The following is a 27,462-nucleotide window of genomic DNA, read 5'->3' as shown; positions in this document are numbered from 1 at the left end:
ACAAGCAAGTCTCTGGGGAAGCTTTAGACTTCTGGTAAGATGGTGAACGAAGATACTACTGATTCCTCTTTTGCTCTGAATACACGGACGTTTTTGATTAAAAAAAAAAAAATTACACAAAGTGAAAGAAAACAAATCAGAGTTCAAAAGAAAGAGAAATTCCCAGGTGCCAGAAATGAAGTGGGAACTCAAAACTAGAGAGGTTGAGCACATAACCAAAGAACTAGGAACTGGGTTTTTATAACTTTTTTTTTTTTTTTTTTTTTTTACTAAGAAAAACAGGTGTTTGTATGGTGCATGTCTAGTAAGTCTCTTTCACTTCTCTCTTCTTCGGAAGCAGCCAATGTTACCAGATTTTGTGAATCTTTCCACAGCTTATACATTTAAATACGTGCATGTATACTATTATACTTACGTGAATCGTTGACTACTACATTTGCTTTTTCCACTTAGACCTTTTCTGTATCAGCAGAGATGTAAAGGCCTTATTCTTTTTCGTGGCTGCATAGTATTTCACCATGAAAAAAACACCGTATTTAATTTACTCACGCCAGAGGTTGGCGGGAAATCAAAACACCCTGCCTACGCCAAATGCCCGCACCAGTTTCCTTTTTTTTTTTTTTTTTTTTTTTACCACAGGCGGTGTTAATTATTCAAAAAATTCTAAAACTTAAAAGGAGAGAGAAAAGCCTAGCTGAGAAAAACAGTAGTTAGTTAGAGAACACGGTTTAAGACAGAGGTAACAAACCAGCAGGCCGCACCCAGCCCTGGCTTGGCCCTCGCCAAGTCTTTGAAGAAAAATTTGCATGAGTCGTCAAGACGTGAGAATGGGCGATTCCCTGCAGTTCTTGGTTTCTCTTGAAAAATCGGAAGATCTGGCCCCGCCGGGCTCCTGGTACCAGGTGGTGGTGCGGAGCAGCTGGCCCCCTGGGGTCGCCTCGGGGCCCCGCCTTGGACTCCCGACTGCCGGAGTCTGGGACCCCCTCCCCGCCCCCCGCCGTAAGGGGCGAGAGGCCGGTGTCCCGCACCTGCCATGGGGTCGGCGCCCGGGGACAGCACGAAGATGAGCGGCACGCAGCAGCTGGAGTCGTCGTAGGAGCCCTGCAGGTCGAAGGTGGGCGCCTCCACGTACTCGCCGCCCATGCGCTCGGCGATGAGCTGCCGGGTGGCCGGGATCATCTTGTCGGGCCGCAGACACCGCAGGACGGCCATCCTCTCCAGGCCCTGGAGGAAGTTCCAGGAGCCGGGGAAGCTCTCCTCGTGCGGCCAGGCCGAGTCGTAGATGGGCTTCCACTCCTCGGGGTACCTCTCCACGTGCTCCCGCAGGCCCTGCAGCGGCGGCAGCGCGGACGCGCGGACCACTTCCGCCCACGCCTTCTCGGAGAGCCAGTGCGGGGCCGGGTTGGGGAAGGGGTTGTCCAGGGCCACGCCGCCGGTGAGCAGGAAGTACCAGACCTCCTCGTCGATCTGCTTCCTCTCCTTCAGGATGCCGACGGTCAGGAGGAGGGAGAAGAGCAGCTTGTCCTTCTCGAACAGGGAGCGGCACACGTTGCTGTAGACGCTGAGGGTGAAGTGCTCGGTGATGTGCTCGATGCGCTGCCCCAGGTCCCCGCTCTTCCGGCTGTGGGCCAGGGAGTGCACGTACAGGGCTATGAACCACGCCAGCGAGTACTGGTACATGGGCTCGATGTTGGCCAGCTCGGACACGCAGAAGAAGATGGTGGCCGAGTGCACGGCCACCGGCTTGTAGCCCAGCCGCGTCGCGTCGATCTGCATCTCCGTCAGCGAGGCGACTTCCTGCTTCTCGGAGATTTCTTCCGACAGCTGTTTCGAGGACGACAGGACCCGGATGGCCGTCTCATCCTCGAGGATGTTGCCCTCGGACAGGGAGAGGACCTCCAAGATCTTGTCTTCAATTTCCTTCAGCTGCTTCTTGTTCCTGGCGCTCTCCACGATCAGCGCGTTTTTCTTCTCTTCCAGCTCCGGCTTCTCCTTGGCGGCCACGATGCCCAGCAGCTGGTCTTGGAGGCCCAAGGGAGTGATCATGAAGTTGAGGAGGCAGACCTTCACGGCCACCTCCGGGAGGTAGTGCGGGTTCCTCAGCCGCGTGGTCATGTACAGCTTGAAGTCCTTGGAGTACTCGATGATGTTCTCCCCGAGCCGCATGTACTCGACCCCCTGCTGCTTGAACGTGGACTTGAGCAAGACGGGCTCGATGAAGGCGTCCAGCTCCTCGCCCACGTTTTCGAGGAGGACGGGGGTGCCGAACTGCAGGGCGTTCTCCAGCGTCCGCACGTAGCCGGGGTCCGACAGCTTGGTGACGGACAGCTTGTTCGTCTTCTCCATGTTCTTGATCCACTTATTGGCCTGGCCCTGCGGGTCGATCATCAAGGCCCAGCGTCTGGAGTTGGACACGATGATGCCGTTGTCGACGGAGAAGGAGTCGATGGGCAGCCCCGCCAACTGCCAGGCGCGGGTCTTCACGGGGTCGCCGAGCGTGCTGCTCAGACTGAAGTCGCTGGAGCCAGGGATGACCCGCTCCTTGCACTGGGCCAGCCACTGCCTCTGGCAGTTGGCCCGGTAATCCACGGTGAAGGCCCCCAGGTAGGCCACGGTGCCCGCGGACACCAGCACGTCCCCCGTCAGATTCACGTAGCGGACCCCCAGCTGCCGGGCGGCCTCCGTCCACCTGTCCTTCTCGCCGCCGAGGCCGCTGATGAGCTTCTCCGCCCGGATCAGCTTCTGCGAGCAGATCTCGATGTTGTCCTCCAAGGCCTCCTTCTTGGCGTTCATCTCCTCGAACTCGTCGTTGAGGGCCTGCAGGCGGTCCTCCACCAGCTGCAGCTCCGCGCGCTTGCGGTTCAGCGCCTGCATCTGGGTGGCCAGCTTCCCCTCGGCCTCCTTCAGCCGCTCCCGCTTGGGAGCCACGACCTTGGCCACGCGGTCGTACACCTCCATGGCCCTCACCCACTTGCACAGGCCCTCGCAGGCCGACGACACGTTCTTAATGACGGCCGGCTGGAAGTCGGGGTGGTCGATGAACCTGTCCCGGATCCGCTTCATGATCGCGAGGGGGACGTTGTCTTTGTCGTAGGTCTTAAGACTCTCCAGGAATTTCAGGTCTCCGAGAATCTTTCTCGATACCCCCCAGTAGTCTTCTATCATTTTACCTGTTCGGGGTGAGAAACAGAGACGAGACTATTATCGAGACTATTATCACACTTAAAGCCTGGTAGTGACTGACTCCTCCTCCTATTTGCCACACACACACACACACACACACACACACACACACACACACACACAAATCCACGTTCCTAGAGAGGATGTTTTCGGGGAAAGAAAACACTCCGTACAACACCATGATGACAGATGTGCGTCTTTACACACTCATCCAGACCCACAGGCTGCACGAGACCGCAGCAGGAGCGGACGTGGGCCGCGGACTCGGGGCGGGACGATGCGTTAATGGGGGTTCGTCCATCGTAGCACGTGCCCCACGCGGGGGCGGGCGGGGGACGGGGGAGATCACTTAGCGCTGCTCCGAAATGATCGCGTCTGAAGGAAGAAAGCCTGGGCCCCTCGCTACGGCCGGGGAGGCCCGCCAGCCTCGCCTCCCGCGTCTCTGCCTTTCTCCCCGGGCTTCGGTCACAAAGGGCCCTCCCTTTAATTCCGCGATGGTCCCCGGTGCTCCCCCACCCATGAGCCCGTTGCCAAGGCTCCGAGTGGCACCTGGCTGGCTCCTGACCTGACTCCAGGCTCGTGTTTAAAGCCACGGCCACGGGGGGTTCCCTGGATGTCCCTCGCTACGGCGGGCCCCTGCACCCCTTTCCCGGAATGTTCCTTCATCTCAGCTGCTAGGACGTCCGATCCCTTCAGAGTCCTTGCTGCGGTCTGCGAATTTTCAGCTCGCTTCTTATCGCCCGCCTCTCCCTCCAAGCGGCGCGCTCCTGCTGCGTGCGCTACACTCTGGCAGGGTGCCCGAAACTCGGTCACCAGTGAATGTGCGCTGAGTGGATGTGGCCCCTTCTCCCGGCCAACGGCGAGGAGGGCGACGGGCCCTGGGCGTGAGTTTTGAATGTTCTTCTTCGGGTCTGGGAGGGGGATTGGAGGGAACCCAACTGGTCCTCGTCGTGGGCGAGTGGGTCAGGGCCGAGAGAAAGCAGGGGGCGTGGGTGGGGAGATGCTTGCAAATGGACAGAAGGCTGTCCACGGCCTGCCCGCAGCTGCGGCGGGGCCCTCGTCCTCCTCAGCACCGGCCATGCCAAGGACTGACGGAGTGAGCCCCGGTCCCAGCCGGGGCCAGTGCTCCTGGTGTGGGTGTGTTGGGAAAAGGCTTGGGGGCCTTTTTGGCTCATGGTGCTGTCCATGCTTGTCAAGCTCAGGTTCATCGAATAAAACGTCGCCCTCGAGACATCACATTAAGTACGACAGGACCAGCGCGTCCTGTTCTTAGCACGAGCACGGCAAACACACACAGATTCCCCAGGAAGGGTTTTGTTTGCCTTCGGGGAAAACGATCCGCCACGTCGAATCCAAGGTACTCAACACTAAGTCGGCCGCTCGCCTGCTCCAGCCCAATGGACTGGTGACACTCCATGGGTTCGGTGAGCATTACACGCGCATCGTGCTAACTCTGAAATGACAAAGGCAAACGCTGGGCCCGATGCACATAAATGATTCAAGGAGAGACTTGACTTCCGGGACCTGGCCACGCTCTGTGTGCTGTTCCCAGCCCTGGCCGCGCCTCAGAACCGCCCGGGAGCCGTGAAAGAATGCCCGCGCTCAGGCCGCGCCCCGGACCAGCGCACCCAGGGTCTCCAGGCACGGGGACCAGGGCGGTGTCCACGCTCACGGGGGTTCCGGGGCGTGTCCAGGGCGCGGCGCCGGCTGCCTCGCCCTTGCTCAGGCCGACTCGCCACGCGGTCAGTTGGCCGCTTCCCTCCAGGGCCCCCTCGCGACGCCCGCCCCCTGCTGGTCCGCTCGTCACCTCTGCATCCCCCTCGTGCGGCCACACCGGCCGGGGCAGGCAGAATGCTAGCCAGTGTGGCGCTGGAGCCGGAATCCGTGCTCGATTCCCGGACTCCGCTTCTCATACAAGGTCCTCCATCGACTTCCCACTTCAAGGAGACCAAGTATCCGCCGAGTGACGCTGCTAAGCTCAAGGATGTGAGGTGCTTTCTTCCCTCCCGCCTCCCTCTCCTATCCCTTTCTCCCCATTTCTGAGTTTCAGGATTCTGGCCTCCCCCGCCCCCCCGCAGCTCTCCGTGCTCCCTCTGCCGCTCGCCCGCACCGCGCCACCCGCCCTCGGGGTCCTCCCGTCGTCGTGACCTTCATCCTTGCAGTGATTTGCAGGCAGAGGCCTCGGCTCAGCCAGGCTGCCCCTACGGATACCCGCATCTCCCCGACGAGGAGGAGGGAGCCCGCGCGCACCCCGAGGCTTCATCGTTGTCCCCAGGAGCCTGCACACCGCCGCACACGGGCCTGGGGTGGGGACGGGGGCTGGGCGAGGGGCGTTACCGCTGCCGCTGGGGTCCGGCTTCCTCTCCGGTTTCAGGCCTTTCATGACGCAGATGCTCTCCATGACCAGCTTGACGGGGCCCGGGGGGTTCTGCATGGACTTCACCAGCGAGATGTCCGCGGGGTTCAGGGTGTCGAGCGCGGCCAGCGCGGCCTCCAGCGCCGGCATCGCCTCTGCCAGGTCCCCCTCACACTCGTTCTGCGGGGGGCACGGGGCCAGAGGGCACGCTGGAGAAAGCCGGGGAAGCGGGCGGGGCCCCGCACCGCCCCCCACCGAGGGCCACCACTCCGGGGAGGCGCCCCGACAGGACCTGCGTGGCCCTTTGGGGCTGCAGCCCGGCTGCCTCGGGCATGTCAGAATTCACCTGGTTTGTGGTCTTTCGAACATCGAGCTTTTGGTCGTCAACAAATTCCCCAGAGATACATGAGTGGGTGACTTCGCACCCACTGGTGAAGCACGAGGCTTCGGGGATGAGTGGCGGAGGGGAGCAGGGCCAGGGCACGTCGAGGGAGGAACAGGCGTGCGGGGCGGGGGAAGGTCCGCGGAGGGGCGAGCGTCCCAGATGCCCTGTGGCCCCGTGATGGCGAGGGGCCGGGCTGAGGACAGTCACCGGCGAGACTCGGGGACAGCACGGAGTCTCGGGCCAGAGATTGAGGGCGAGGAACAGGGATGCAGACTAGAGTGCGGTCGTGAGCTCTGGGCAGAGGGGGGTGTGTGTTCGGTCCACCATTTCTTCACTTAAAAGCAAAATTAACACAATGGCACATTATTCGGCCATAAAAAGGAACGAAGTGCTGATTCACATCACGCCACAGATAAACCTTGAAAACGTGCCGAGTGAAAGAAGCCAGACGCAAAACGCCCCCCGCTGCACGGCTCCATGTACATAAAATGTGCAGAAAAGGGTACTCTAGAGCGGCAGAAGGTCGGTTAGTGGCTGCCACGGGGCAGGAGGGGACGGGATTTCCTCGCGGGGCAAGAAAAATGTTCCAGAATTAGATCATGCTGATGACTGTACAACTCCAAATACACCAAAACCACTTAACTGCATAATTTAAAAGGGTGACTCTTGATATAGGATGTGGATTTTATCTTGATTTTTTTCAAAAAGCTTAACATTATAAGACTTTCAGAACAAGAAGGTACCTTACCGATTACTTAGTTATCCACTTACCAACTGGGGAGGGACGGACGAAATAGAGAGAGAGAGAGAGAGAGAGAGAGAGAGAGAGTCTTGGGGGGCAAAATGAGTGGCTAAGGTCGCAAAGCTGGCCAGCCACAGAGCCAAGGTCCAACCCAGGGCTCTTGGCTCCTCGCTCAGCGCATTCTCAATGAGTCCCATGGGCCAAGGAGTCATGACCGAAGTGAAACTTCGCAGGGAGCATCAATTCCGAAACAGGCGCATGCTGACGTCCGCCCTGCAGGTTTATTGCGACGGGCAAAGCAGACGGAGACGGCCCCGCGGCCTTCCGTCCGGCACGCACGCCGGCGTGTGCCTCTCACGCATTCTTGATTTCAGGTTTCTTCCTTCTCTTACAAACACATGGCAGTGTTTGATTTGGCTTCGTCATACTTAGAGAAACCCCCACTCGAAGAAAAGAGCCACGTCGAGTGTCCCCACGTATCAAAATGGCATGTTCTGCTTTAGCAGTGCTGGCTGAGTCACCAGGTGACTCAGTTTGTCCCGCCCCAGCCCTGGGACGTGTGCCAGAGCGGGAGGCACGAGGGAGCAGCAGCGAAACTCGTCCCGTTTCTCACGGTCGGCTTGGGCGAGGGTTCGATGGCGGAAGGGGCCACAGGCGCCGGCCGGCCGGGCCACAGCTCCGGATTCTCAGTGGCTTTCAACTGTCCCCGGCGCCCGTGGCTTTGTATTCCTGCTAGTTCTGCGTCACTTCCTCAGAACCTTCCCGACAACCAGGGGTCCGCACACACTCCGTGACTCCCGCTGGCCTGGCCGCTCGGCTCCATTCCCCGAGGGGCGAGGCTGGGCTCCGGCAAGCTCGTTCGTCCGGTGACTCAGAGAGGCTGTCATTGTCACACCATCCGTCACAGCGACTGCCCACACTGGCTCTGCGTCCGAGTCACTCGAGGAGCGTGCTTGGAGCGTCCTCGCCCAGGAGCCCGACTCACCCGGTCCGGGTGGGGTCCAGGTGCCTGCATTCCAAAACTCCAAAGGTGATGCCGAGATTGAGACGCCCAGGTTTAAGCTCTCCACACGCCGAGCACAGGGCGGGAGGCGAAGGCTTCACAGCCCAACACAATGCCTACTGGGCGGGTGAAGCACCCGCTTAAACGGCCCTGAAAGTGATCATTCCAGGAAAAACACATGTGTGATAGGGCGTGAAGGACATTGTTAAAAGCGACTGTCTAAAATCATGTGTACAGACTGGGGCCGGAGGGAAACTTGGAAAATTGAAAAGGTGTGAAAGCTGACTTCTTAAAAATTCCTTCATACGTATTATTGCTAAGTCATTTGTTTCTACAAAAACAAACAAACTTATAATTAAAAATGACCCCTGGGGCTTGGCAGGGCCGTGTGAGAGGAGGACTCAGGACATCGCCGGCACCGTTCCTTGTCCTCATTAGGGGAAAAAGAAATGACTCCTTAGCTGAAAAAGAACCGACCGACTTCGGCCGACTGTTGCTCGAGGCGCTCCCAGCCGCCCGAGATCTCGGCACGGACCCCCCAGCACTGCCCTGGGCGCCCTTGGGGTGCTCTCCCATGCTACTTTGTTTCCAGGGGTGCGAGGAGATCGGAGGAGATTGGCGGCCCTTGGTGGAGAGGGACCGTAGCCCCGAGCGGCCTGGAGAGGAATGTGGTCCACGCGAAAGCCTCCTCCGGGAAACCGGAGCGAACGCAGGTTTCTCCAGGTCCTGGGACCGTTTCTTCCTGCTCCTGAGTCGCCTCCGGGGCGTCGCGAGGTGGCGACTCACTGCTCAGGCCTCCCGGCACGTGCGGGCTCCCTCTCGCGTCCCCCCCGCCCCCGTTCCAGAAATCAGTGCCCCCCACGACGCCGCAGGGCAGAACCCCGGTCGCGGCGGGCGGCCTTTCCCAGGGAGGCACGTCGCTCGGTGCAGGGCACAGACGGCCCGTCTCGGAGGGAGGACGGCGGACACGGCCACGAGGCTCCGTGTGCCGGACGCGTCCCGCCGGCTTACACGTCTTTCTCTTGCCGTTCCCATTTTACAGATGAGGAAACGGAGCAAATACGGAGCCGTGGGGCGTCCGGTTCCAGAAGGGAACCAGGGGGTCGCCGCGAATTCCGGGGCTTCCAGGAGCCGGGCGCGGATCGGCTGAGCTTCGCGGACCCGCGCACACGTGGGGACGCGTCTGTCCAAGGCCTCCGACGGGTGCGACCTGGGAGTGCGGGTCCCGTGTGGCCACGAGGCTTGGCTCCGTCGTTGTTGTCGTTATTCTAAGGAAAGCTGAAACTTTAGACATCTCACTTGAAATCTCTTGATTTTTTTTTTTCTCCAGGCGAGGCAACCCTCGGTCGACCTCACAGATTGCAAGTACTTTTTGATTTTTTTACGCCTACAACGCCTGGTCTTCCTCGGTGGTCTCCCATCCTCGTACTAACAAAATCTCTTAATTTTTAGAAGCCGATAATGATCCCCATATTTAGGACGACGACAACAGCATGCCTCTCAGCGTCCGCGTGCTCCTCGCCGCCGCTTGGCAGCTCTGGAGCAGTGGCCTCCCCGCTCTCACCCGCAAGGCGGGCGGGCACCTGCGGAGCGGCGCCAGGCCCTCAGCGGGCGGGGAGGGGCCCGCCCCGCCCGCCCCGCCCGCCCCGCCCGCCCCTCGCACCTTGATGCCCTGGGCCACCGCGGCGGCCTTGTTGGCCTCCTTCTCATCTGCCTGCACCAGGACTTTCTTGGCGTCGGCTTCTCTCGTCTCCTCCTCAATTTTCACCATCATCCGGGCGGTCTCCTCCGACGTGTGGATGAGTTGGGGTTGGAGGGCGGTCAGTTCGACTTGCATGACGGCCACCTGGTGAGGAGAGCGGGGGCCGGGGACAGGGTCAGCGCTGTCAAGGCCGAGACCAGCACAGCGGCAGGAGTTGAAGCCGGTTCCCGCCCGCAACGCACGTGGAAAACGCCGGTGACTGTGAGGCGGGACACTCGCGTGGGCCGGAGTGTACCAGGCGCCACGTTCCAGAGCGCCGTGCCAGGCGCTGGGCACGCGACGGCAACCTTACACCTTTCCAAAGGCACCGCCTTCACGAGCTGGAAGTCGCCCCACGCAGCGCTCGGCCCCCCGTCCTGCTTCTGCCTCTGCAGGCAGCTCGCGTGCTACTCTGAAGAGGGTTTCGGGACCTCGCGCCTGCCCACCGTCTGCAGCGTTTCGGCCTGACCGCTTGCGATGGCCGCGCCCGAGGCCGCGGGATCCTGGGCGAGTCGCCTGGCCTCGCCGTGCCTTGGATTCTCAGTGCGTGACAGAGAAGACGACAGCCCTGGGCTCGTGGCAGGGCCCAAGGACTGCGAACCAGCCCCGTGATCCTCTGCCGCTCCTCACAACACCGCCCGCTCACCCTCCTCAACGTCCTTCTAAGAGCGAAGGACCCCGAGCCGACCCCGGCGCCCCCGGGAGCAGGGGACCGGGGGCGCCCCCACGTTCTCGCCCGCCTCGCGTGCGGTGCTGGTGTATCCGCTGCACCAGCATCAGGCCACCCGACTGGCACGCACTCCGTGGCCGGAGGCCCTGGCTAGTGCTGAAAACGTGCGTCCTGACACGCTCTCGTTTTGGACGGCTCGGCCGGTGGCTCCGAGCACACGGCGACGGCCGGGTCACAGGCCCGGCACTTTGTGCGCGCGTCGGCTCGTCTCACCTTCCTAAGCGCCCGACGAAGCAAAGGCTGTTATCGCCTCCTTTTCAGTAGAAGGGGAAACGGAGGGCCCAGGAGCTCCCAGGGTCTCCAGCTGCTCAGATGCAGAGCTGGAAGCCGAGCCCAGGGCCGTACCCCGCCCAGCCCCCCACTGAGAGCATCCAGGACAGGGGTGAGGCGCAGGGGGCGGGCGCCCATAAACGCGGGGTCGGGGGCTGTCTTCCCTCGTGCCCTCCGGAACGCCGCGCCCGGCCACGTGGCTCCCGCATCCGCCCCGGCCTGGCCCTCTTCGCGCCCGATCTGCGCCGGCGGCGCTCACCTGGGACGCCGCGAATTCCAGTTTCCGCAGGCCCGTCAGGTAGCGGCTCCTCATCGTGTCGACCTCCTGCCTCTTGCTGTTCAGCAGCGTCTTGAAGGTGAGGATCAGTTCCAGGTAGGAGGTGGGCGTGACGTAGTTGTGTCTGCGAAGCGTGTGGTAGTAATCGAGCGACAGCTCCTTCACGTTCTCCTGGAAGTACTTGCACATGGAGACGACCCTGCGGGGGGGCGAGCGGGTGGTCAGGCGGCCCGCGGGGGCCGGGCACGGCGCCGGTTCCCGACGCGGGGTGTGACGAGGCGCGCTGCGTGGGGCTCGCTGGAAGCCCACGTCCTCGGAGCCCGTCGACAGAGCCGCGAGGAGGATGGAGGGGCAGGTGCGCGCTCTACCCAGAACGGTCTCTAGCCGGGTAGTGCCTATCTCTGGTCACTTCGTGAACCTCCGGGGCGTAAGCAGGAGTCCTTGACCTTTGGCCATCTGGTGGAGCCTCTGGACTTCACAGAATAAAGTTCCTAAATGCGTGAAGTAAAACATAGGACGACAGTGATGCTGAAAGAGCGTTTCCGAAATGCTTTAAAAACCACACTTGTGATGCATTTCAAAAGAGTCGGCAAACTTTTTTTCCGCAAAGTGCCAGAGAGTGAATGTCTTCGGTTTGCGGGCCACGCGGTCTTGGAGCAACTACTCAATTCTGCTGCCGGAGTGTGGAAAGGGGGCACAGGGCCAGCGAAGTCTCATTTACAAACACAGGCTGCGAACTGGCCTGGGCCTGCGGATCGCGGTTTGCCGGCGGCTGCGTTTGATGAGAAGGCTGGACGGCAGCTCGAGACGCCGCCACGATTTTGAAGAAAATTATAAATGGAGGTGTCTGCGTGAGCGACGGGGAAAAGAAAAAAAAATTCCCATGGGCAGCAGAGTCACAGGTGCTGCGGACGCTGCAGGGTTTCCCGCCACACGCACCGTCGACGGAAATGCTGGGTGCCAGGGGAAGCTCCTCCCCGTCCACACTCGCGGCCCCCCCTGCATCCTGTCCGAATCGGGGCTTTAGGGGCTTCTGGCCACCGCACGAAGCTCGGAGTTCTTCAAACGGAATTCGAAGCCACGGACGCTCTGACCCCTGCGCCCCTCTCCATTTTCCAGTCATTCATTAAACGAGCGGGCATTGAGGCTGCGAGGTACTGGCCACCTGCTGCTAGGCAGCGGGGACGCGGGGGCGGACGAGGCAGGCGACGTGCGCCCGGCCTTCGGGGGGCACCCGGGCGGGCCGGCACCCCATGGCTCCCCTTACTCTCGCTTCTCCTTTTGGTTTTTGTATGTCTGTGCGTCGTTCGTGGGAGAGCGAGTTCTTTTCGGCCTCAGGAGAATCCATGTCCGTCTCTTCGGCAGGGAAATTCCTGCGCAGAACGACGCTCTGAGGCTGTCGCGACAGCCAGACCGGTACGTCCAGGTCCTCACGGCTACGACGGCTGCGCCTCCCCCGGACAGTTCTGAGCGATGAGGTTTCCTTCTTCGTCGGAAAAGGTTATTTTATTAAACATCTGACCGAATGTGATTTTTAAAGTATAAGGCCTTTTTCTGCATCTAAACTGAGAAATCTTAAAACACCGACAAGAACGGAGTCCGGATCTGGCCCCCGGAGTGTCCGGCTGGGGGGCCGAAAGGCGGCTGACACTTACTCTCTCCGAATGTTGTCGTCGAGCTCCACGTCTTCCAGAAACTTGTTAGCCACCATCTCCAGGGCGTCCGTGGGCCAGGACTGGAACCAGTCGATGGTGCAGCAATTGATCAGTGACGGGAACATGCGGAGGCGGGTCCGAAAGGCGTCCCCGATCGGACTCATGGCTGACGGGGAACGAGGCTCCGTTAGTCCCCCCCCCCCGCCCCTCAAAGCCAGGAGGAGGCAGGCAGGTCCTGCCGAGGATTCTGGGGGCGTGGGGTGGGGGCTGCTGTCCCCTGCTGGTACCCGGCAGTAACACAACAGTCACGATGAGGGCCCGGGACGCACAGAGGCGCCGAGGCGCGTTTTCGGTTTTGCAATGGGAACTCGGTGTGTTATGACAGCCTTCCGACTGGCCTCCCACACCCACCACTATCCCTTCCAGATCTTTCCAGACACTTCGCTGGAGTGGTTTGGGCCCTGCGGCCCACTTGCTCTGTCTGCACTCAGACGCGAGGAGCTGTGGGTGCCCCACGCGCCGCTACTTACGGAAGGTGCTGGGAGGGCATCGGCTTCTTTGTGACCCCATCTGCACCCAACCACAAACCCTGGGCTCTAAACCCCAAGCTTCATCCGCTTTTTATTTAGACTCGGCGTGGCGAGGGAGCGCGTGCTGCACGGGGCAGCGCGGATGAAGACCGGGGAGGGACGGGGAGCCTGGTTTGGGACGAGGGTGGAGGGGACGTGCGGGCGGCTTGGCAGGCGACCTCATAAAACCCTAGGTTAGGAATTTGGGTCTCTGTCCTAATAGCAAGCAATTCAGGTGTTTCCATTTGTGTGTGCATGTGCACATGCGCACGCGTGTGTGCACGCACGGTGATCGCATCTGCGACACATTAAAAAAAATAACCCGTCCAGGCTGAGGAACAGACAGGTCTGAAGTGGACCGGAGTGGACAAAGGACGTTAGACGGCTGCAGGGGTGAGGTCTGGGCGAGGTGATAGAGAGGGACCGGGCGTGGTACGCGGAGGGAGGAGCATTAAACACACATTAAACACAGCCCCGGGCTTCCGGACAGGCTGGAACCGCAGGTCACAGGGAGGAGCCCTCCGGGCGCTGCTCGGGGAGGCACCGGGGTAGTTGCCAAGGACGGGCAGGCCTCGGAGGGGACTTCGGGGAACCGAGGAGGGTGGGAGGGGGGGCGAAGTGGCGGAAGCATCCACGGAAACGCCAGGCCTCGGCCCCGGGTGGGCAGCCAGCCCGGATCGATCCACAGAGGGCCGGGCTCAGGGTGCGCGGGACACCCCGGGTCGCCCACGGGGGAGCGCGGCCCGGCCTCTGCTGCCACTTACCGAGGACAATGTGAAGGTTCTTCTTCACCCTCTCGATAAAGAAGTTATACATGGACAGCGGGGTGACCTCGACCTTCTGGCCTTCCGTCCTGGCCGCCGTCTGCATCTTCTCCACCAGGTCCGCCTTCTCGTCGGCGGGGAAGATGTTGGGCACATCGCCCGTGTTCAGAAGCATGTTGATGTCCTCGACGAACGACTCGTCCTTGATCTGGTTGTCGGCGAAGAGGAACACGGTGCTCTTGGTGGCCACCCCGGCCTGCAGCATGACCTTCTTCAGGTCCTCTCTCCAGTCGCTGCTCGAGTAGCTCTTGCTGATCTCGATCTGGTACAGCTCGTAGGCGTTCATGAAGGTGGACAGCCTGCTGGCGCTCTGCCGCCCGCTGCCGCCGATGCCCACCAGCAGCAGGTGGCCTTTGTTCTGCTTCAGGACCCGGCAGATCCTGGAGATGTGCTCGATGGCGAACCGGAACATGACCAGGGACATGGGGGCCTTGCTGACGTTGTTGAACTCTTCCAGGTAGTACTCCATGACCGCCGTGAGCCGCTTCAGGTCGGTGATCTCGTCGTAGACCTTCGGGTAACTGTCCGGCTTGAGGTAGTCTCCGAAGAAGAGGCTTCGGATGTTGTCGTCCACGATCTTCCCAGTGGGCGACAGATGGATGAGGATCTGCGGGAAAGAGGAGTCTCAGCCAGGCACCTGGCCGGCGGCCTGGCCCGGGGAGCGGTGGGGGCCGCGGAGGGAAAGCAGCGGGAAAAGCGTGTGTTTCCTCTGAGCTCGTTCTTCGAAGTCACCGTTCGATAACAGTTTAAGGGAAGGAAAAACCACACCACGACGTGTGGATCTGATGGTTGTGAAGACCGTGATGGGAGGACGTGCAGGGAGAGAGTGCGGCGGCGAGGGCCGGACGGCCGGCGGTGGGACCTGCGGTCCCCGGGGGCGGCGCTCGGGGGCGGCGCCGGTTTCGAATGCACTCGCTCCCCCACACAGAGAGGTGCGGGCGCTCCCCCGGTCCCCGCTCTGCGCCCAGACCAAGAGCTTTTGAGACGCTCCCCCTTTCTGACAGGGAGGCCGGCAGTGATTCCGCACCTGGCCTCTGCATGCGACACCAAACGCTTTTGAAATTTTTCTGTGGCGAAAACACGGCTTCTTAAAAACAGGGGTAGAACTAGGTGATTCAACGATATAGGCTTGAAACAACTTTTCTTACCTCAAATGGAAGAGAAAAAAATATGTGCGAATGGGAAACCATGACAACCTTTCACGCGGGCTTCGCCGGGGCCTCCGTCAAACCATGAACATTCATGGTTCACGTCTCAACCCACAAATTAATTTTACCCTGAAAATGTGCTGAAAGTTAATTATAAACAATAGCATCGTAGAGCAAACGTCTTTGGATGGATTCAGGCTTCTTTCTAAGTTACCAGGGAAGGGAAGCAAAATGGGGCCAAGTATAATGTCACCAAATCTAGTGATTCACTGACTCGCTCCTGTGTCTCGAGGCTCAGAGGGCGGAGCTGCGGGTCTCTGCCGGGAGAGAGCCCGAGCGCGGCACGGTCAAATCCCTGGGACCGTTTCTGGTGCCAAGTGATCATGGGGTCTCGCTGACCTTCTCCACGGTCTGCTTGAAGCAACTGGACGTGGTCTCCTTCATCATGGTGAAGAAGACCTGTCTGTCCTCGTCGTCGATCAGCCGGTCATAGAAGACCCGGTAGATCTCGTGGATCCAAAGCCGGATAAGTTTCTCCACATCCTGAAAGATCCAGAGTCAATTATTGGGATGAACGGGAAAGGGCCAGAGCTTAAGGTGATGGTTAGTTTCTAAATAGCCTCAGACAGTTTATAAATCCTGTGGTTGATACGACAATCAGATGAGACAGTGCCTATAAATACTTAGCATGACGTCTATGGTAGACCAAAATGCCGAATAAAAGTCAGCTGTTGCTGTTACCACGATACAGTCCATGTAGTCGGGGATATCGCTGAGTGGCCCGGGCAATGGACATGACAGTGGCCCACCTGGAGGTGGGTGTGAGGGCAGAGCAGCACCCCTTGGATCACCCGAGCAAAGTCCCGCAGGTTAAAGACATAGTGCGACTTGGAGGGGGTCGGCAGGAAATTCTGCACCGCAGCCCTGTAGATTGTCATCGTGGCCTGCACCAGCATCCTTCCGTACCTTGGGAGGAAGGGCAAGGCAGACCCGTCAAGGCGGGGCCGGCGCCGCCCGTCCCGGGCCCACATCCGGGAAGACGCGGCCCCCTCTCACCGTAAGAACGCCACGTCAAACCCTTTCCCGAAATGCCAGTCCGCGATCGAGTTGAAAATCTTGGTTAAAATGTCATCCTCAAAGGCGCTGATGGAAATGACATTCAGATGGCGAGTGAATCGTCCTGGAAAAGCAGCGCAGGTGTGAGTGTGCACATTCGGGCTCGCCTCCGGGGCCCAGCGGCGCCGGGACGCGGGCGAGGCACGGGAGGGTGTCCGTAACCTTCTGAGCTGCGCTGACCAATGCGGCGGCCTCTAGCCACGTGTATCTATAGCCGCCTATACGTACATCTGCATCTGCCTAATCTATGTGTCTAGTGTTATAGATCTACGTAGTTACACTCACATCTGTATCTATATATTGGCTTTATGGAGATATAATTCATCGTCATTTTGATGATCTGAACCCCATTTTCTAGTAGATTCCTGAGAAACGGTTATGGGAAAAAGTCTCTGAGTTCTGGCAACGTTGATCACAATTTTCCTTTTAGGTCAGCTTTGCTGGCTATAAAATGTATGACTCTCATCTTAGTTCCTTGAGAATCTTAAATGTGTTATTCTATTTTCTTCCGGCATGCAGCATTACAGTTGAAAAAGTCTTAAGACAACCTAATTTAATTTCTCTTATAAACATCATGTTCTCTTTTTGACTAAATGCCCAAAGGATTTCTTCTTTGTCTTTAAAGTCCATTAATCTGACTGGCGTATATCTCGAGAGTGATCATTTTCGAGTCCGTATTCTCAGGTTCACAGTGTAGGAAATATATCGTCACCCTGCCCATTTCCCTTATTTCCCATATGGGAAAGCTAAATGCCGGAGGGGACAGCAAGGTCACAGAATCATGAGTCTGGAGGTGGCACTCAGTGTCTTACACGGATCCTGGATGGACCGAGTTCTAGCTAAAGCGAAACACAGATGATGGGGGTGGGGGCGGGGAGGTATCTTATTTATCTGTTTGTTTATTGTCGTTATCGTGCTCGGGCCACTTTGGGTTGGTCGCGCACACGCCCCGTTGAGGACCTCTGGTCTCGCCTCCGCCCCGCGACACAGGCCAGCCACCCACCCGAACGCTCCTTTCCGTCTGAGGCTCAGCTCCTCCAGCCAAAGGCTCCTCTCTTCCCTCCTTTCCACCCTGTGTCCACGACTTCCGACGTGAAGGCTCCGAACGCCACTCCCTGGGGCCGACCCAAATGCGTCCGGCCGCGGCCTAGGCACGCGTCTCCCCAGCCTCCATCGGCGCCGAGAGCCCCGCGCCGGCACTCCCCCTATGCCCGTGGAGGCACCTGGCTGTGCCGGGCGGCCAACGGAGTGGGATTCTCTCGCGCGTACCGGAAATGTCGTTCCTTCCTCCCCCGGGGGGGCCCATGGCTGTCACGAGCAGCACATCCACGATGTCCAGCTTGGTCGTGTCCTTCTTGTCAAACCAGTAGCCGTGGTCGATCCACTGCCTCAGGAGCTCGATTGGGGGCTGGGCTCCGTACACCTCTTTGGCTGGCATGTTCAGGTCATCTGAGGAAGGACATCCAGGGCCACGCGGCGTGAGTTTGTGGGACCTCCGCTCCCACGGGAGACGACAGGTGACTACGGCCTCCAGGGGAGGGTCCGTGCCAGCTGCCCCACCCCCACTGCCGGCTGCGCTCAGCCGGTGGACCTTCGGGCTGTACGGGAGGAGGGCTTCCTGGGTTCTGGGCTCTCCTGCCTCACAGATCTCTGCACGGACGGGCATCGACGAACAGGCATCTATGTTTTCCCAGTCCCTTGACCAAAATACACTGACTGTCTGCTACGCGATAGCCACCGTGTTCTCTCCGGGGACACGATGGCGAGGGAGCCAGTCATACGCCCGGCCAACAGGGTCTTTCATTCGACCAGCAGGTAAGCGCTGAACTCGGAAGCTGCAGAACACAGGTCTGGACTAGGGTTTCCGAGGAGCAAAACCCAAACGGCAAGAACAGGCTGGGACTTTGTCGAGGGCAGGGACCGGCGCGCCCCGAGAGCACGTGGCCCAGTCTCTGCGCGTAGGAGGCACGCGACGCAACGGGAGCTCGTGCTGCTCCGGCAAACGTGACCCGAACGCCCGGTTGGCGTCAGCAAACGTTTTAAGAGTCTTCCGTCTCTCATCTCCCCTCATCCAAATAACGGCCCCACGTTGGAGGCGCGATCGGGTTAGAAGGAGCGATTTGAACCTAGATCTGTGTGGCTGCCACACGTCAACTGCTTTTCGGATACACCATAAAAATAGGAAGGGAAAACAAGGAAAAAGAGGGCAGAATAAAACTAAAACGGGATCCGGCCTTTAAAGACCTGGTGCGAGCTGGCGAGGATATACACACACGCAGCTTCGCTATCGAGACCTGAATTTCAAAGACAGCGCGATGGACCCAGAGGAGCAGGGAGCTCACTGTGGCCGAACGAGGACTCCGAGTCAGAAGTAGTCAGACAGGGGGAAATGTGCGCGGCACCAAGAAACCCGGGCTTGGGTCGCAGCTCCAGAACGTTCTCGGCGTTTGCCTTTGGACAGGGAATGCGACCTTCGGGAGCCTCGGTTAACTGCCTAGTGAAGTGATAAGGATGGTTCACACCCTCTCGGGGTTGGGAGGCTCCGCGCTGTGGCAAATGAGGAAGCGCTGTGTAGACAGACAGGTGAGATCCAGGGAAAATGCCATGTGCCTGTTCCGCAAACATGTATTTGGCGACCGGTTTGTGGGACGCAAAATGGAGCTAGGGTCTTGTCACAGAGCGTGTGCTGCCCGCCCGTCGGGCGCTCGGCTTCCCCCAGGAGAAACCGAAAGCCTCAGGCACCAGGCCTGGGCCGTGTCTTACTCACTGAAAATCGGTCCCATCGTACTTGGTCAACGGACACTTGGTAATGAAAGGACGAAAGGGAAGGACGGGAGGGAGGAACGGAGGGAAGGAGGGAGGGAATACGAAATTGTATTGACCGGAAAGATTTCATCTCGGAGAGAGAAACAGGACCGTAGAACGAACGCCCCGACAAAGGGAGGTTCTGCTTTGCCGCGGCCCGGAGTGGCGGAACCTGGTCGTGCCCAGATCCAGGCCATCGCCTTACCTACGAACACCACCGCCTTCTTCCCGATGGGAGGCCCAAAGAGGCCCTTGCGCCGTCGGTCCAGCTTGGACATGATGATGTCCTGCGTCTGCCCGGCCGACGTTCTGGCAGAGAAGTTGATGCAGTTGGGCAGGTAGATGTTTTTGGGAAGGCGGAGAAGGAAGTTGTTGGTGATGGCTGATTTGCCCGTGCCCGTGGGTCCCACAAACAGCATCGGAACCTTGTGGTCCAGGTAAGTTTTCAGGAAGAAAGACTGCCGGGCTGTCTCCATGGTGGGGATGATGAGCTCGGAGACCTGCACCGGGGAGACACGCGCGAGGCTCAGCATCCGGAGGGCCCGGTTCCCCCAACGACCCGTTCAGCTCCATCCCTCCCCAGCCCATCGCTTTGACCTTGAGTGAGCACTGAATTTCGCCGGGGGCCTGGGTCTCTTCATCTGTGAGATGGGGTCACAACGGCACCTCGTTCGCTGAGCCGTTTTAAGGACTAAACGAGACCACGCATGTAAAGATGGGCGTTATCGTCCCTGCCTCACGGGTGAGGAAACCGAGGCCCAGGGCCCTTTTGCAACACAGCAAGTAAGTGGAGATGCAGGGATTCGAGTCCCCGCTGGCCTGATTCTAAAGTGTGTGTTCTGACCCACTGAACTGGCATATCATAAACACCGACTGCAATCAGGATGGGTCCGCAGCCGTTGCCCTCGGAGGCCACTGCTGTGAACCCACCTGCCTGCCTCCATGCGCCGTCCCCGCTGCTTGGCCGGGAGGGGGCTGGGGGTTTCTTCACATTCGCCCCCGCTTATGGCACCCCTTTTCACGAGCAGCTGAGGGCCTGCCTGACGTCTGACTTGCCAGTATTCCCTCTTCCCATCACCCTCTTCCGCTCCAATCGGGGGCCTGAATGATCTACGATCGCTGCCCCTCCCCGTCGGAAGGTAAATTATGTCCCCTGGATGCTCCCTAGAGCCGTAGAAGTGTACATCCAGAAATCATTTCCACGAGGAAATGAGTCGTCGGTGAGTCATCTGCTAACCAGAAAACCTATTAATCAGAACCTGTTTTTCTGAGAATTCTGATAAAGAAAATCTTTCTCAGGGGATTTGAAAAAAAAAAAAAAAGGCGAGGATCCTCTTTGGCCGAGATGTCTGAGAGGTGGCGTGCTGGAAGCCTGGCATTACCGCTAACGATAATAATCAGACGAGCGGCCGCTCGCTATTCATCGAGCACATGCTATGTGCTGTGTGTTCATGTGTCTCGTCGCCAATCCTCACAGCCACCGTTCAGGTCCTTTTTCCTGTGATTTTTGTAGTCGGGTAAACTGAGGCAGAGAGGATGAAGGCTGAGCAAGAAATCTGGGTCTCTAATTCTCAAGTTCGGGCTCTTGCAGGCTCACCCCGGCTCACGTCCGGAGCCTTCTCTAACGAACGTTCTCTGAAATGCTACCGCGGAAAGGACATGAATTCTCTTGCCTTGAGAGAATGACCAGGCCACCGCGGAAGCCAACGCCCCACAGCCGACCCCCCTCGTTTACCTTTGCGTTGCTTGGGATCGTTTCCTCCTCTTTGGTAATGTACTCGGTCCAACTGCACCAATGTCCGCTGCCTTGCTTGAGGAAATAGAAATCGTAGATGCTTCCTGGAACCCAAAGAAACAGACCAGGCCGTTAGCACGGTGTGGGGGGGGGGGGGTTGCATTTCGTATCCGAGATATTTAACTAAGTTCTGCTAGAGGCATCTGAAAAAGTAGAATTACCAGTGCATGTGCAGCTGTGGTGAAACTTCCACATTGTTGGGAAACTACGCGCCGGAACGCCTTTGAGCGGGTAATGATTATTTGTAGAAAAATGACAGGTGCTCTGCATCCAGATCATCCCGTTATTTTAATAATGTAAACAGGAAGTGTTGAAAAGAACAATAACAAGAAAAGGCAATAGAGCGCCCTACACCTTCCGTCCAGGAATAACTTTTGATGGCAATCCGTCCAGCCCTCTCTCCAGGCAAACGCGGTGAAGATGGGAGGGTGGACAGACGGAAGAAAGGATTTTACGAGAATGAGATCATTTGATACCTACTATTTTAAAACGAAGATGTTAAATTTAACTCTACTTGAATCCAGTAGAAGAAAAGGAGCTGACAGGGAATGGAAGGACCTGCTGAACTGCAGATAAACCGTCATTTGCGACAAAAGAAACGGGTTCCTAAAAGCTGCTTCGAAAATAATAACTAAAAATATAATGTGAGCCAGTAAGGGGTTAAAGCCGCTATGCTTTAAAAAAAAAAAAATCGATCTAATTTTGTTACCATGTTTTAGCATTTCGTTGTCAAAAACGAAAGAATACATGACAGTAAGAAGAGTGTTATAATAAACGGCCAAGTATCCATCATCCGACGTCGACAGTTATCAACGGTCCTAATTTTTGTCTGGCCCATGTCCCCATCACCAGCCCCCGCCATATTTGCTTTTCTCCCTTCCTCCCTCCTGACCTGCCTGCCGCACTTTCCTCTCTTCTTTCTTCGTCTGGAGCATTTGAAGCCAATCCTGACACCGGGTTTTATTTGCAGGTGCACCTGACTCAGCATTAGACCGATCTCATCGATCCCTTTACGAACTATGAGCTGAGGAACCCCACCACGCTCCTCCTCCAGCTCCCTTTGTTGTGGAGGATGATATAACTTTCACTTTGTCACGCTTTGTAACATCCAATTTTGTTCTGTCGCCATAGTTTCTCTGTTCCGTAGTCTTAGGTCTATATTTGAAGAGACTCACTGCTCAAACGCAGGCCTTTCGACGCAGACCATGAAAAGAGTTTTTTTTTGCACCGTCCCTTAGTTGGCTGGTTTCATGGTTTTTTGTTTTTGTTTTTGTTTTTCCGAGCAGGGACTTCGGCTCGTCCTGTCGGTTCTTACGTGGCTGAGAATGCCTGCCTGCTGCTTTTGCCTTTGAAAAGTCGCTCGGCTAAAAGTAATATTCTTGTCACATTTTCTTGCCCTCAGAATTCTGCAGAAGATCGTTTCATTGTTTCTTTGTATTTTAAGTTGTTGTGCGAAGGGTAGAGGCCCATCGGATATTTACCCCTTTGTTGACTTTATTTCCTCCCTCGGTACCTGATGGAATCTCTTTTATCCTGAAGTCCTATAATTTAATCAGGTTATTTCTTTTGGTTGATTATTCTATATCAGTTTTTCTTGGAACGTAGCATACTCTTACAATTTGTAGGAACAGTTCTTCATTTTAGGAAGAATTTCCAGATTTATATTTTGTATATATTGTCTATACTACTTATTGGGTTACCTACTTAAGGAATTAGCATTTTTTGGCCTTTAGATCAACTATATTTATAATTGCTTTAATGCATTTGTCTTTTTCTTCTGTAGGAAGTTTAATCACCTTGAACCTTTCCTCTAGGTCATTTATTACGTATCTAGACTCATATGCTTTCTTCCTCGCTGGTTGTAATTTATTTATTAGATCATTAATAGTTTTGTTTAGTTCTCGAATTGTTTCTTTGGTATTTCAATCCTCTTTTCCTTGAATCCTACGGTCTGTATCACCTTAGCTACAAATTTTTAAAAGACGGCTTTATTGAGATATAATTCGCATTCCATATAATTCACCGATTTCGAGTATACAATTGAATGATTTACTAAAAATATTTGTATGTGAATATACTTATATTCACAGAACTGTGCAGCCATCACCATAACCAATAATAGGATGTCCCATTATCAAAAAAGAAAACCTGCACCCCACAGCTGTAACCCCCCGAATCCCCTCCTGCCCATCACCCACCCCCCACAGCCCCAGGCAACTGCTAATCTACTCTCGTCTCTATGGATTTGCCTCTTCTGGACATTTCATAGGAATGAAACCATACAGCCTGTGTTCTTTGGTGACCGACTTCTTTCCTTTATCATAATGTTTTGAGGGTTCATCTGCGTTGTAACATGTATTTCTTCATTTCTTTTATTGTTGACTAATACTTCACTGAATGGATATACTACATTTTATAATAGTTACTCATCAGTTGATGACATTTCGGTCGATTCCACCTTTTGGCTGGTACGAATGATGCTCTCGTGACCGTTTGCGAACAAGTTTTTGTGTGGACACATGTTTGTGTTCCTCTCGGGCATATGCCGAGGAGCGGAGTTGCTGGGACATTTGGGAGCTCTTTAATTTTGAGGAACTGTCAGGTTATGTTTTCCAAAGCTGCTGTCCCATTCTACAGTTCCATTATGTAATTTCCCTTAGCAGGCGATGGTTCCGATTTTCCCAGGTTCTCACCAACGCTTGTTTTCCGTCTCTTTTATTATTCTCGGCCTAGCTGTGAGCTGGTATCGTGTTTTAGACGTGCACTTTCCTGATGGCTAATCGCGCTGGGCACCTTGGCATGTGCTACTGGCTTTTTGTTTGTCCTCTTTGGAGAAACATCCCTTTGGTTACTTCACGCATTTTTCAACCAGGTTATCTGTCTTTTTGTTATTGAATTGTAATACTTCTTTGTATATTCTAAACACGCGTCCCTTATGAGATACATGACTTGTAAAAAATGTCATCCATTCCGTGAGTTGTCTTTTCACTTTCTTGATGTTGCCCTTTGAAACGCAAAAACGTTTAATCTGGATAAACTTGTTTACTGCTTGTCTCTTTTGTTGCTTGTTTTCGGTGTCCTAAGAAACCACTGCACAGTCCAAGGCCGTGAAGATTTGCACCTATGTTTTCTTCTAAGGATTTTATAGTTTTCACTCTTAAGTTTAAGCCTTTAATGCATTTGGAGTTAGTTTTTGACTGTAGTGTGAAGCAGAGATCCAAATTCGTTGCCTCGCATGCAAACAGTCAGTTGCTCTGGCACCATTTGTCGAGATCGTTCTTTTCCTATTTGCTTTTCTTGGTACCCTTGTCAAAAACCAAGTTACCACAAACGCGAAAGGCTTATGTCTGGACCCTCGATTCTATTCCATTGATCTATATAGCCACCCTTTTGCCAGTAACACACTGTTCATCTGTGAACTTGTAAAATTTTAAATTCGTTTTATGACTAAGTTCTCCCAACAGAAATATTTTCTGTTTCTTAGGTCATACTTTCCTCTAGATTCTCTCTCTGTCTCTCTCTGTCTCTCTCTGTCTCTCTCTCTCTCTCTCTCTCTCTCTGTCACTTTTTCCCTGGCGGTTGCATAGTTTCCATACCATCCTTGCTGTGATATAATCAGGCAAGTTCATCTTGACATCTTTCCCAATGTTTTCTGGGGCCAGTTTCTCTCTACCACATTCTTAACCACGACTCCAGATTCGGTGGGTTGTTTTCTTTTCTGTAGCCCGAGGTCACGAGGATTGGGTAAAAAGAATCACTGCGCTGTCCTTGCTGGGCTCTGCACTGTGTGAAATGTGGCCGGCTTTCCCGAACAACGCGCCCGCCCTCTCCCACCCCAGCCAGCAGCGTGCGGGTAGGTGGGATTCGGCGCGCATCCCTAACCTGGCACGGGCTCTGAAAGACGCAGACCCGGGCAGCGTCTCCCACTTCTGCGCGGATCCTACAGAACTACGCAGGGGTTTCCTGCTCGAAGGTTTCTCTTCGTGGCTTTCCACAGCTGCCCAGTCACCGCTGTAGTCCACTTTTCCCCACGGTGGTGACGCCCGCTAATCGCGGGGGGACTTTTAGGCTTAAAATGCCTGTCGTTGTCGCCGTTCGTTTCATTAGGTGTTAAAGGAGGGAGCTTTTGACGTCACTGTGCGACTCTGCCCGGAAGCCCATCAGGCACGTCACTTCTAGAAGGCCATCTGGCACTATGCGCACAGGGCTACGAAAATGGCCTCGAGTCTCAGTCAGAAATCCCACCGCTGGGAATTCATCCTCAGAAAATAATCCACGATGAAAATACTCTCTATACACGAGTATGCAGCACCATCTGTGAGAGCAAAATTTTGGAAATAATTTGCACGTCCCACGTTAGGGAGCTCGGTCGAGACGATCTTTTAAGATGAATGGAATATTTTGCATTCATTAAAGTGGTAGTCGCAAGAACTAAGCATGGACATAGAAAAATGCTTTAAGGAACAATGACAGGTAAAAATAAAAAGATAGGAAATGGAACATATACCATGACGGCAACTATGTAAGATGAAAGCAGATGATCAAGACAGGAAGTTTGTTTGTCTGTTTGTTTGTTTGTTTGTTTAATGAAATACCTGTGATAGGGAGGTATGAACATAGAGATACTTTCTGGTCACTTTTTATTTAATAGAATTGCATTGTTTTTGCAATAAAATAAAGACACTAAAAGCGAGGTTCAGAAAAACACTTACCCCGCCCCTTCCCTTGCTGAAGTTATTAGCGAGAGCTACTTTGTGGTTTGATACAGACACATTTAGGCCAAAGAGAAAAGGCTCAACTGAGTAAAAGTGAATTTGTCAGCCATATGACCTTGGCCAAGGTTACCACTCGTGTGCCTGTAAAACGGGCCTGATCTCACGTCCAGCTCAGAAAATCACTGCAGGGGATGAGTGAGATCGATGTGTCCCAAACATTTAGCACTGCTCTGGGCACTCAGAAAGCACTTGAGAGCTTCCGGCTCTGCGTCTCCTCGGTTCTCATCGGAGTGATAATTCCTGTCCACTCTGCGCTGTGACCGTAGGGCAGGAAGGGGAGGACGGCAGCAATCCAGGAAGACGCACGACTTCCATGACTCCTGCCTGCCCCGACCCCAGCTCCATCTGTCTCTCCTTCACTTGGGAGAATAAGGTGAACTTTTCGACAGGGAAGTGAGTGACTTTTCAAAGGGTGAATAGAGAACTTCGGCGCTTTCTGAACAAATGAAGGCCCGGGTCACCAGACGAGAGTTCACGTCAGACGGTGTGACGCCGACAGTGAGCCGCCTGCTTGCTCTCCTGGGGGCGCACATGCTCCCCTTGTGGTTCCGTCGGCACTGATCTGAGGGGTCCACTTTCCTCATGGCCCCTGGATCATGAAAAGCCCAGAAAGGTCATAATGCCCCATGAGGTCAGAGACCTCCTTGAGGACTTTAACTCTGAACCTTTGTGGAAAGGCTAGAAAGGAGTTTTAAGCTTTTTAAGATGGTTACACGAAAGTGTGCTCAAAACTAGACGCCAGGGGCCACGTGTTACGTGTTTCTGTGCATATGGAATGTCCAGAAAAGGCAAATCTATGGGGATAGAATTAATTGAAAATGGACAGGAGGGACTTTACTGGGGTGATGAATGCTCCAAATTTGTTCTAATGCTCCAATGTTCTAGAATTGGATTATAGTGACAGCTGTATAACTACATAAATTTACTGAAAACCACTAATTTGTATACGTAAATGGACAAATTTTATGGTATATAAATTACGCCTCAATAAAACTTCTGTATTTAAAAAGAAAGCATATTTAGCATTTAAAACACATCTTTTGATCCAAATGGGTTCCGGCTAGGAGCTGTGCAGTCTCCTACTAAAGCCCGAGAAAAAGAAGTAAACGACGTCACTGAAAATGAAGGCTGGAGGAAACCGGGCAAAATCTCCTCTAACCAGCTAGCGGATGAGCCGGACTGAGAGGTCTGAGCTGGAGAAACTGCGCGAGGAAAGATGCCCGTCCCCTCCGGGGTATTCCTCACGGCCCTTCCGGCGTGGGGACACACAGGTCGCGTCCTTGGTAGAGTGGCGAGCGTAGCTGCCTTCCAAAGGAAAGGGCCACAGGTGCCCCCGTCTTGGGGAAACTTCCTTTTTTCCCTATATTCGCGGATGGAGCACATGGAAAAGGCTGCCTCCGACGGAGGCATGGGCGGACCAGACGCGGTCCCTAGGACTCGGCCACCCTCTCGCTCCTCACTCCAGAGCAGCGTTTACAACATGTGGGCTTATTTTTAAGGTGTTTTATGACTATGTTTTACCCTGATCATGTCCAAAGGTAGTGAGACTTTTGAAAACTAGCAGGAAGGGAGAAGGATGATGACCGCGGGGACAGAAGTAGAGCTGAGCTTTCCATGAACGTGTTCGCGCTCACGTCAACTACTTGCGAGTTGCCACTTAGTCCGCCCAGCCCTTCGGCGGCAGAGGGAGAGGGAAGATCTCGCGAAGGGGGCCGAGAGCGTGCGCGCATCTGCGTAACCCGTCTCTCTCTCGACACACACGTTGCCGTCATCCCAAGAAGCTCCCTCGTAGCCCTTTGTATATATTTTTATAATCACAAAAAGTAAAACTACTCGGAAATATTTATAGTATGATCCCTTTTGTTATAGAAACACACACAAAAAAAAAAACCTCAAAGAAAAAAATGAAGAGGGATTATTTCTGGGTAGTGGGATTACCATTGATTGATCTTTGTTTCCTTCTAGTTCCTTCTCTGTATTTTCTAAATTTTATGTAATGTATTTTTTGGGTGGTAAAAAAAAAATAGTAAAAGCTACATAAAAGAAAACATCTTTAAATCGTTTAGTAAATGATGTCGCACATGAGAA

At 55.4% G+C, this 27,462-nt stretch overlaps 1 protein-coding gene across 3 annotated transcripts in view; it reads right to left on the bottom strand.

Moving 5' to 3' along the window:
• DNAH3 (dynein axonemal heavy chain 3) overlaps positions 1-27,462 on the bottom strand; it is a 115,262-nt gene that overhangs the window by 12,959 nt on the left and 74,841 nt on the right. For all 3 annotated transcript variants that reach the window (XM_016155487.2, XM_016155485.2, XM_016155488.2), the window contains 12 exons: positions 20,540-20,643; positions 19,010-19,304; positions 17,269-17,448; positions 15,940-16,063; positions 15,693-15,849; positions 15,283-15,426; positions 13,676-14,342; positions 12,343-12,508; positions 10,670-10,886; positions 9,333-9,515; positions 5,521-5,719; positions 1,029-3,170 (listed from right to left, as the gene is read on the bottom strand). In XM_016155487.2, coding sequence (XP_016010973.2) covers positions 1,029-3,170; positions 5,521-5,719; positions 9,333-9,515; positions 10,670-10,886; positions 12,343-12,508; positions 13,676-14,342; positions 15,283-15,426; positions 15,693-15,849; positions 15,940-16,063; positions 17,269-17,448; positions 19,010-19,304; positions 20,540-20,643 — 4,578 coding nt within the window. The remainder of the gene's footprint in view (positions 1-1,028; positions 3,171-5,520; positions 5,720-9,332; positions 9,516-10,669; positions 10,887-12,342; positions 12,509-13,675; positions 14,343-15,282; positions 15,427-15,692; positions 15,850-15,939; positions 16,064-17,268; positions 17,449-19,009; positions 19,305-20,539; positions 20,644-27,462) is intronic.

The sequence above is a fragment of the Rousettus aegyptiacus genome, unplaced genomic scaffold (genome assembly GCF_014176215.1).
Source record: "Rousettus aegyptiacus isolate mRouAeg1 unplaced genomic scaffold, mRouAeg1.p scaffold_m13_p_8, whole genome shotgun sequence".
Classification (NCBI taxonomy): domain Eukaryota; kingdom Metazoa; phylum Chordata; class Mammalia; order Chiroptera; family Pteropodidae; genus Rousettus; species Rousettus aegyptiacus.
Note: the sequence above shows the minus strand (reverse complement) of the source record. Positions and strands in the feature narration are given on the sequence as shown.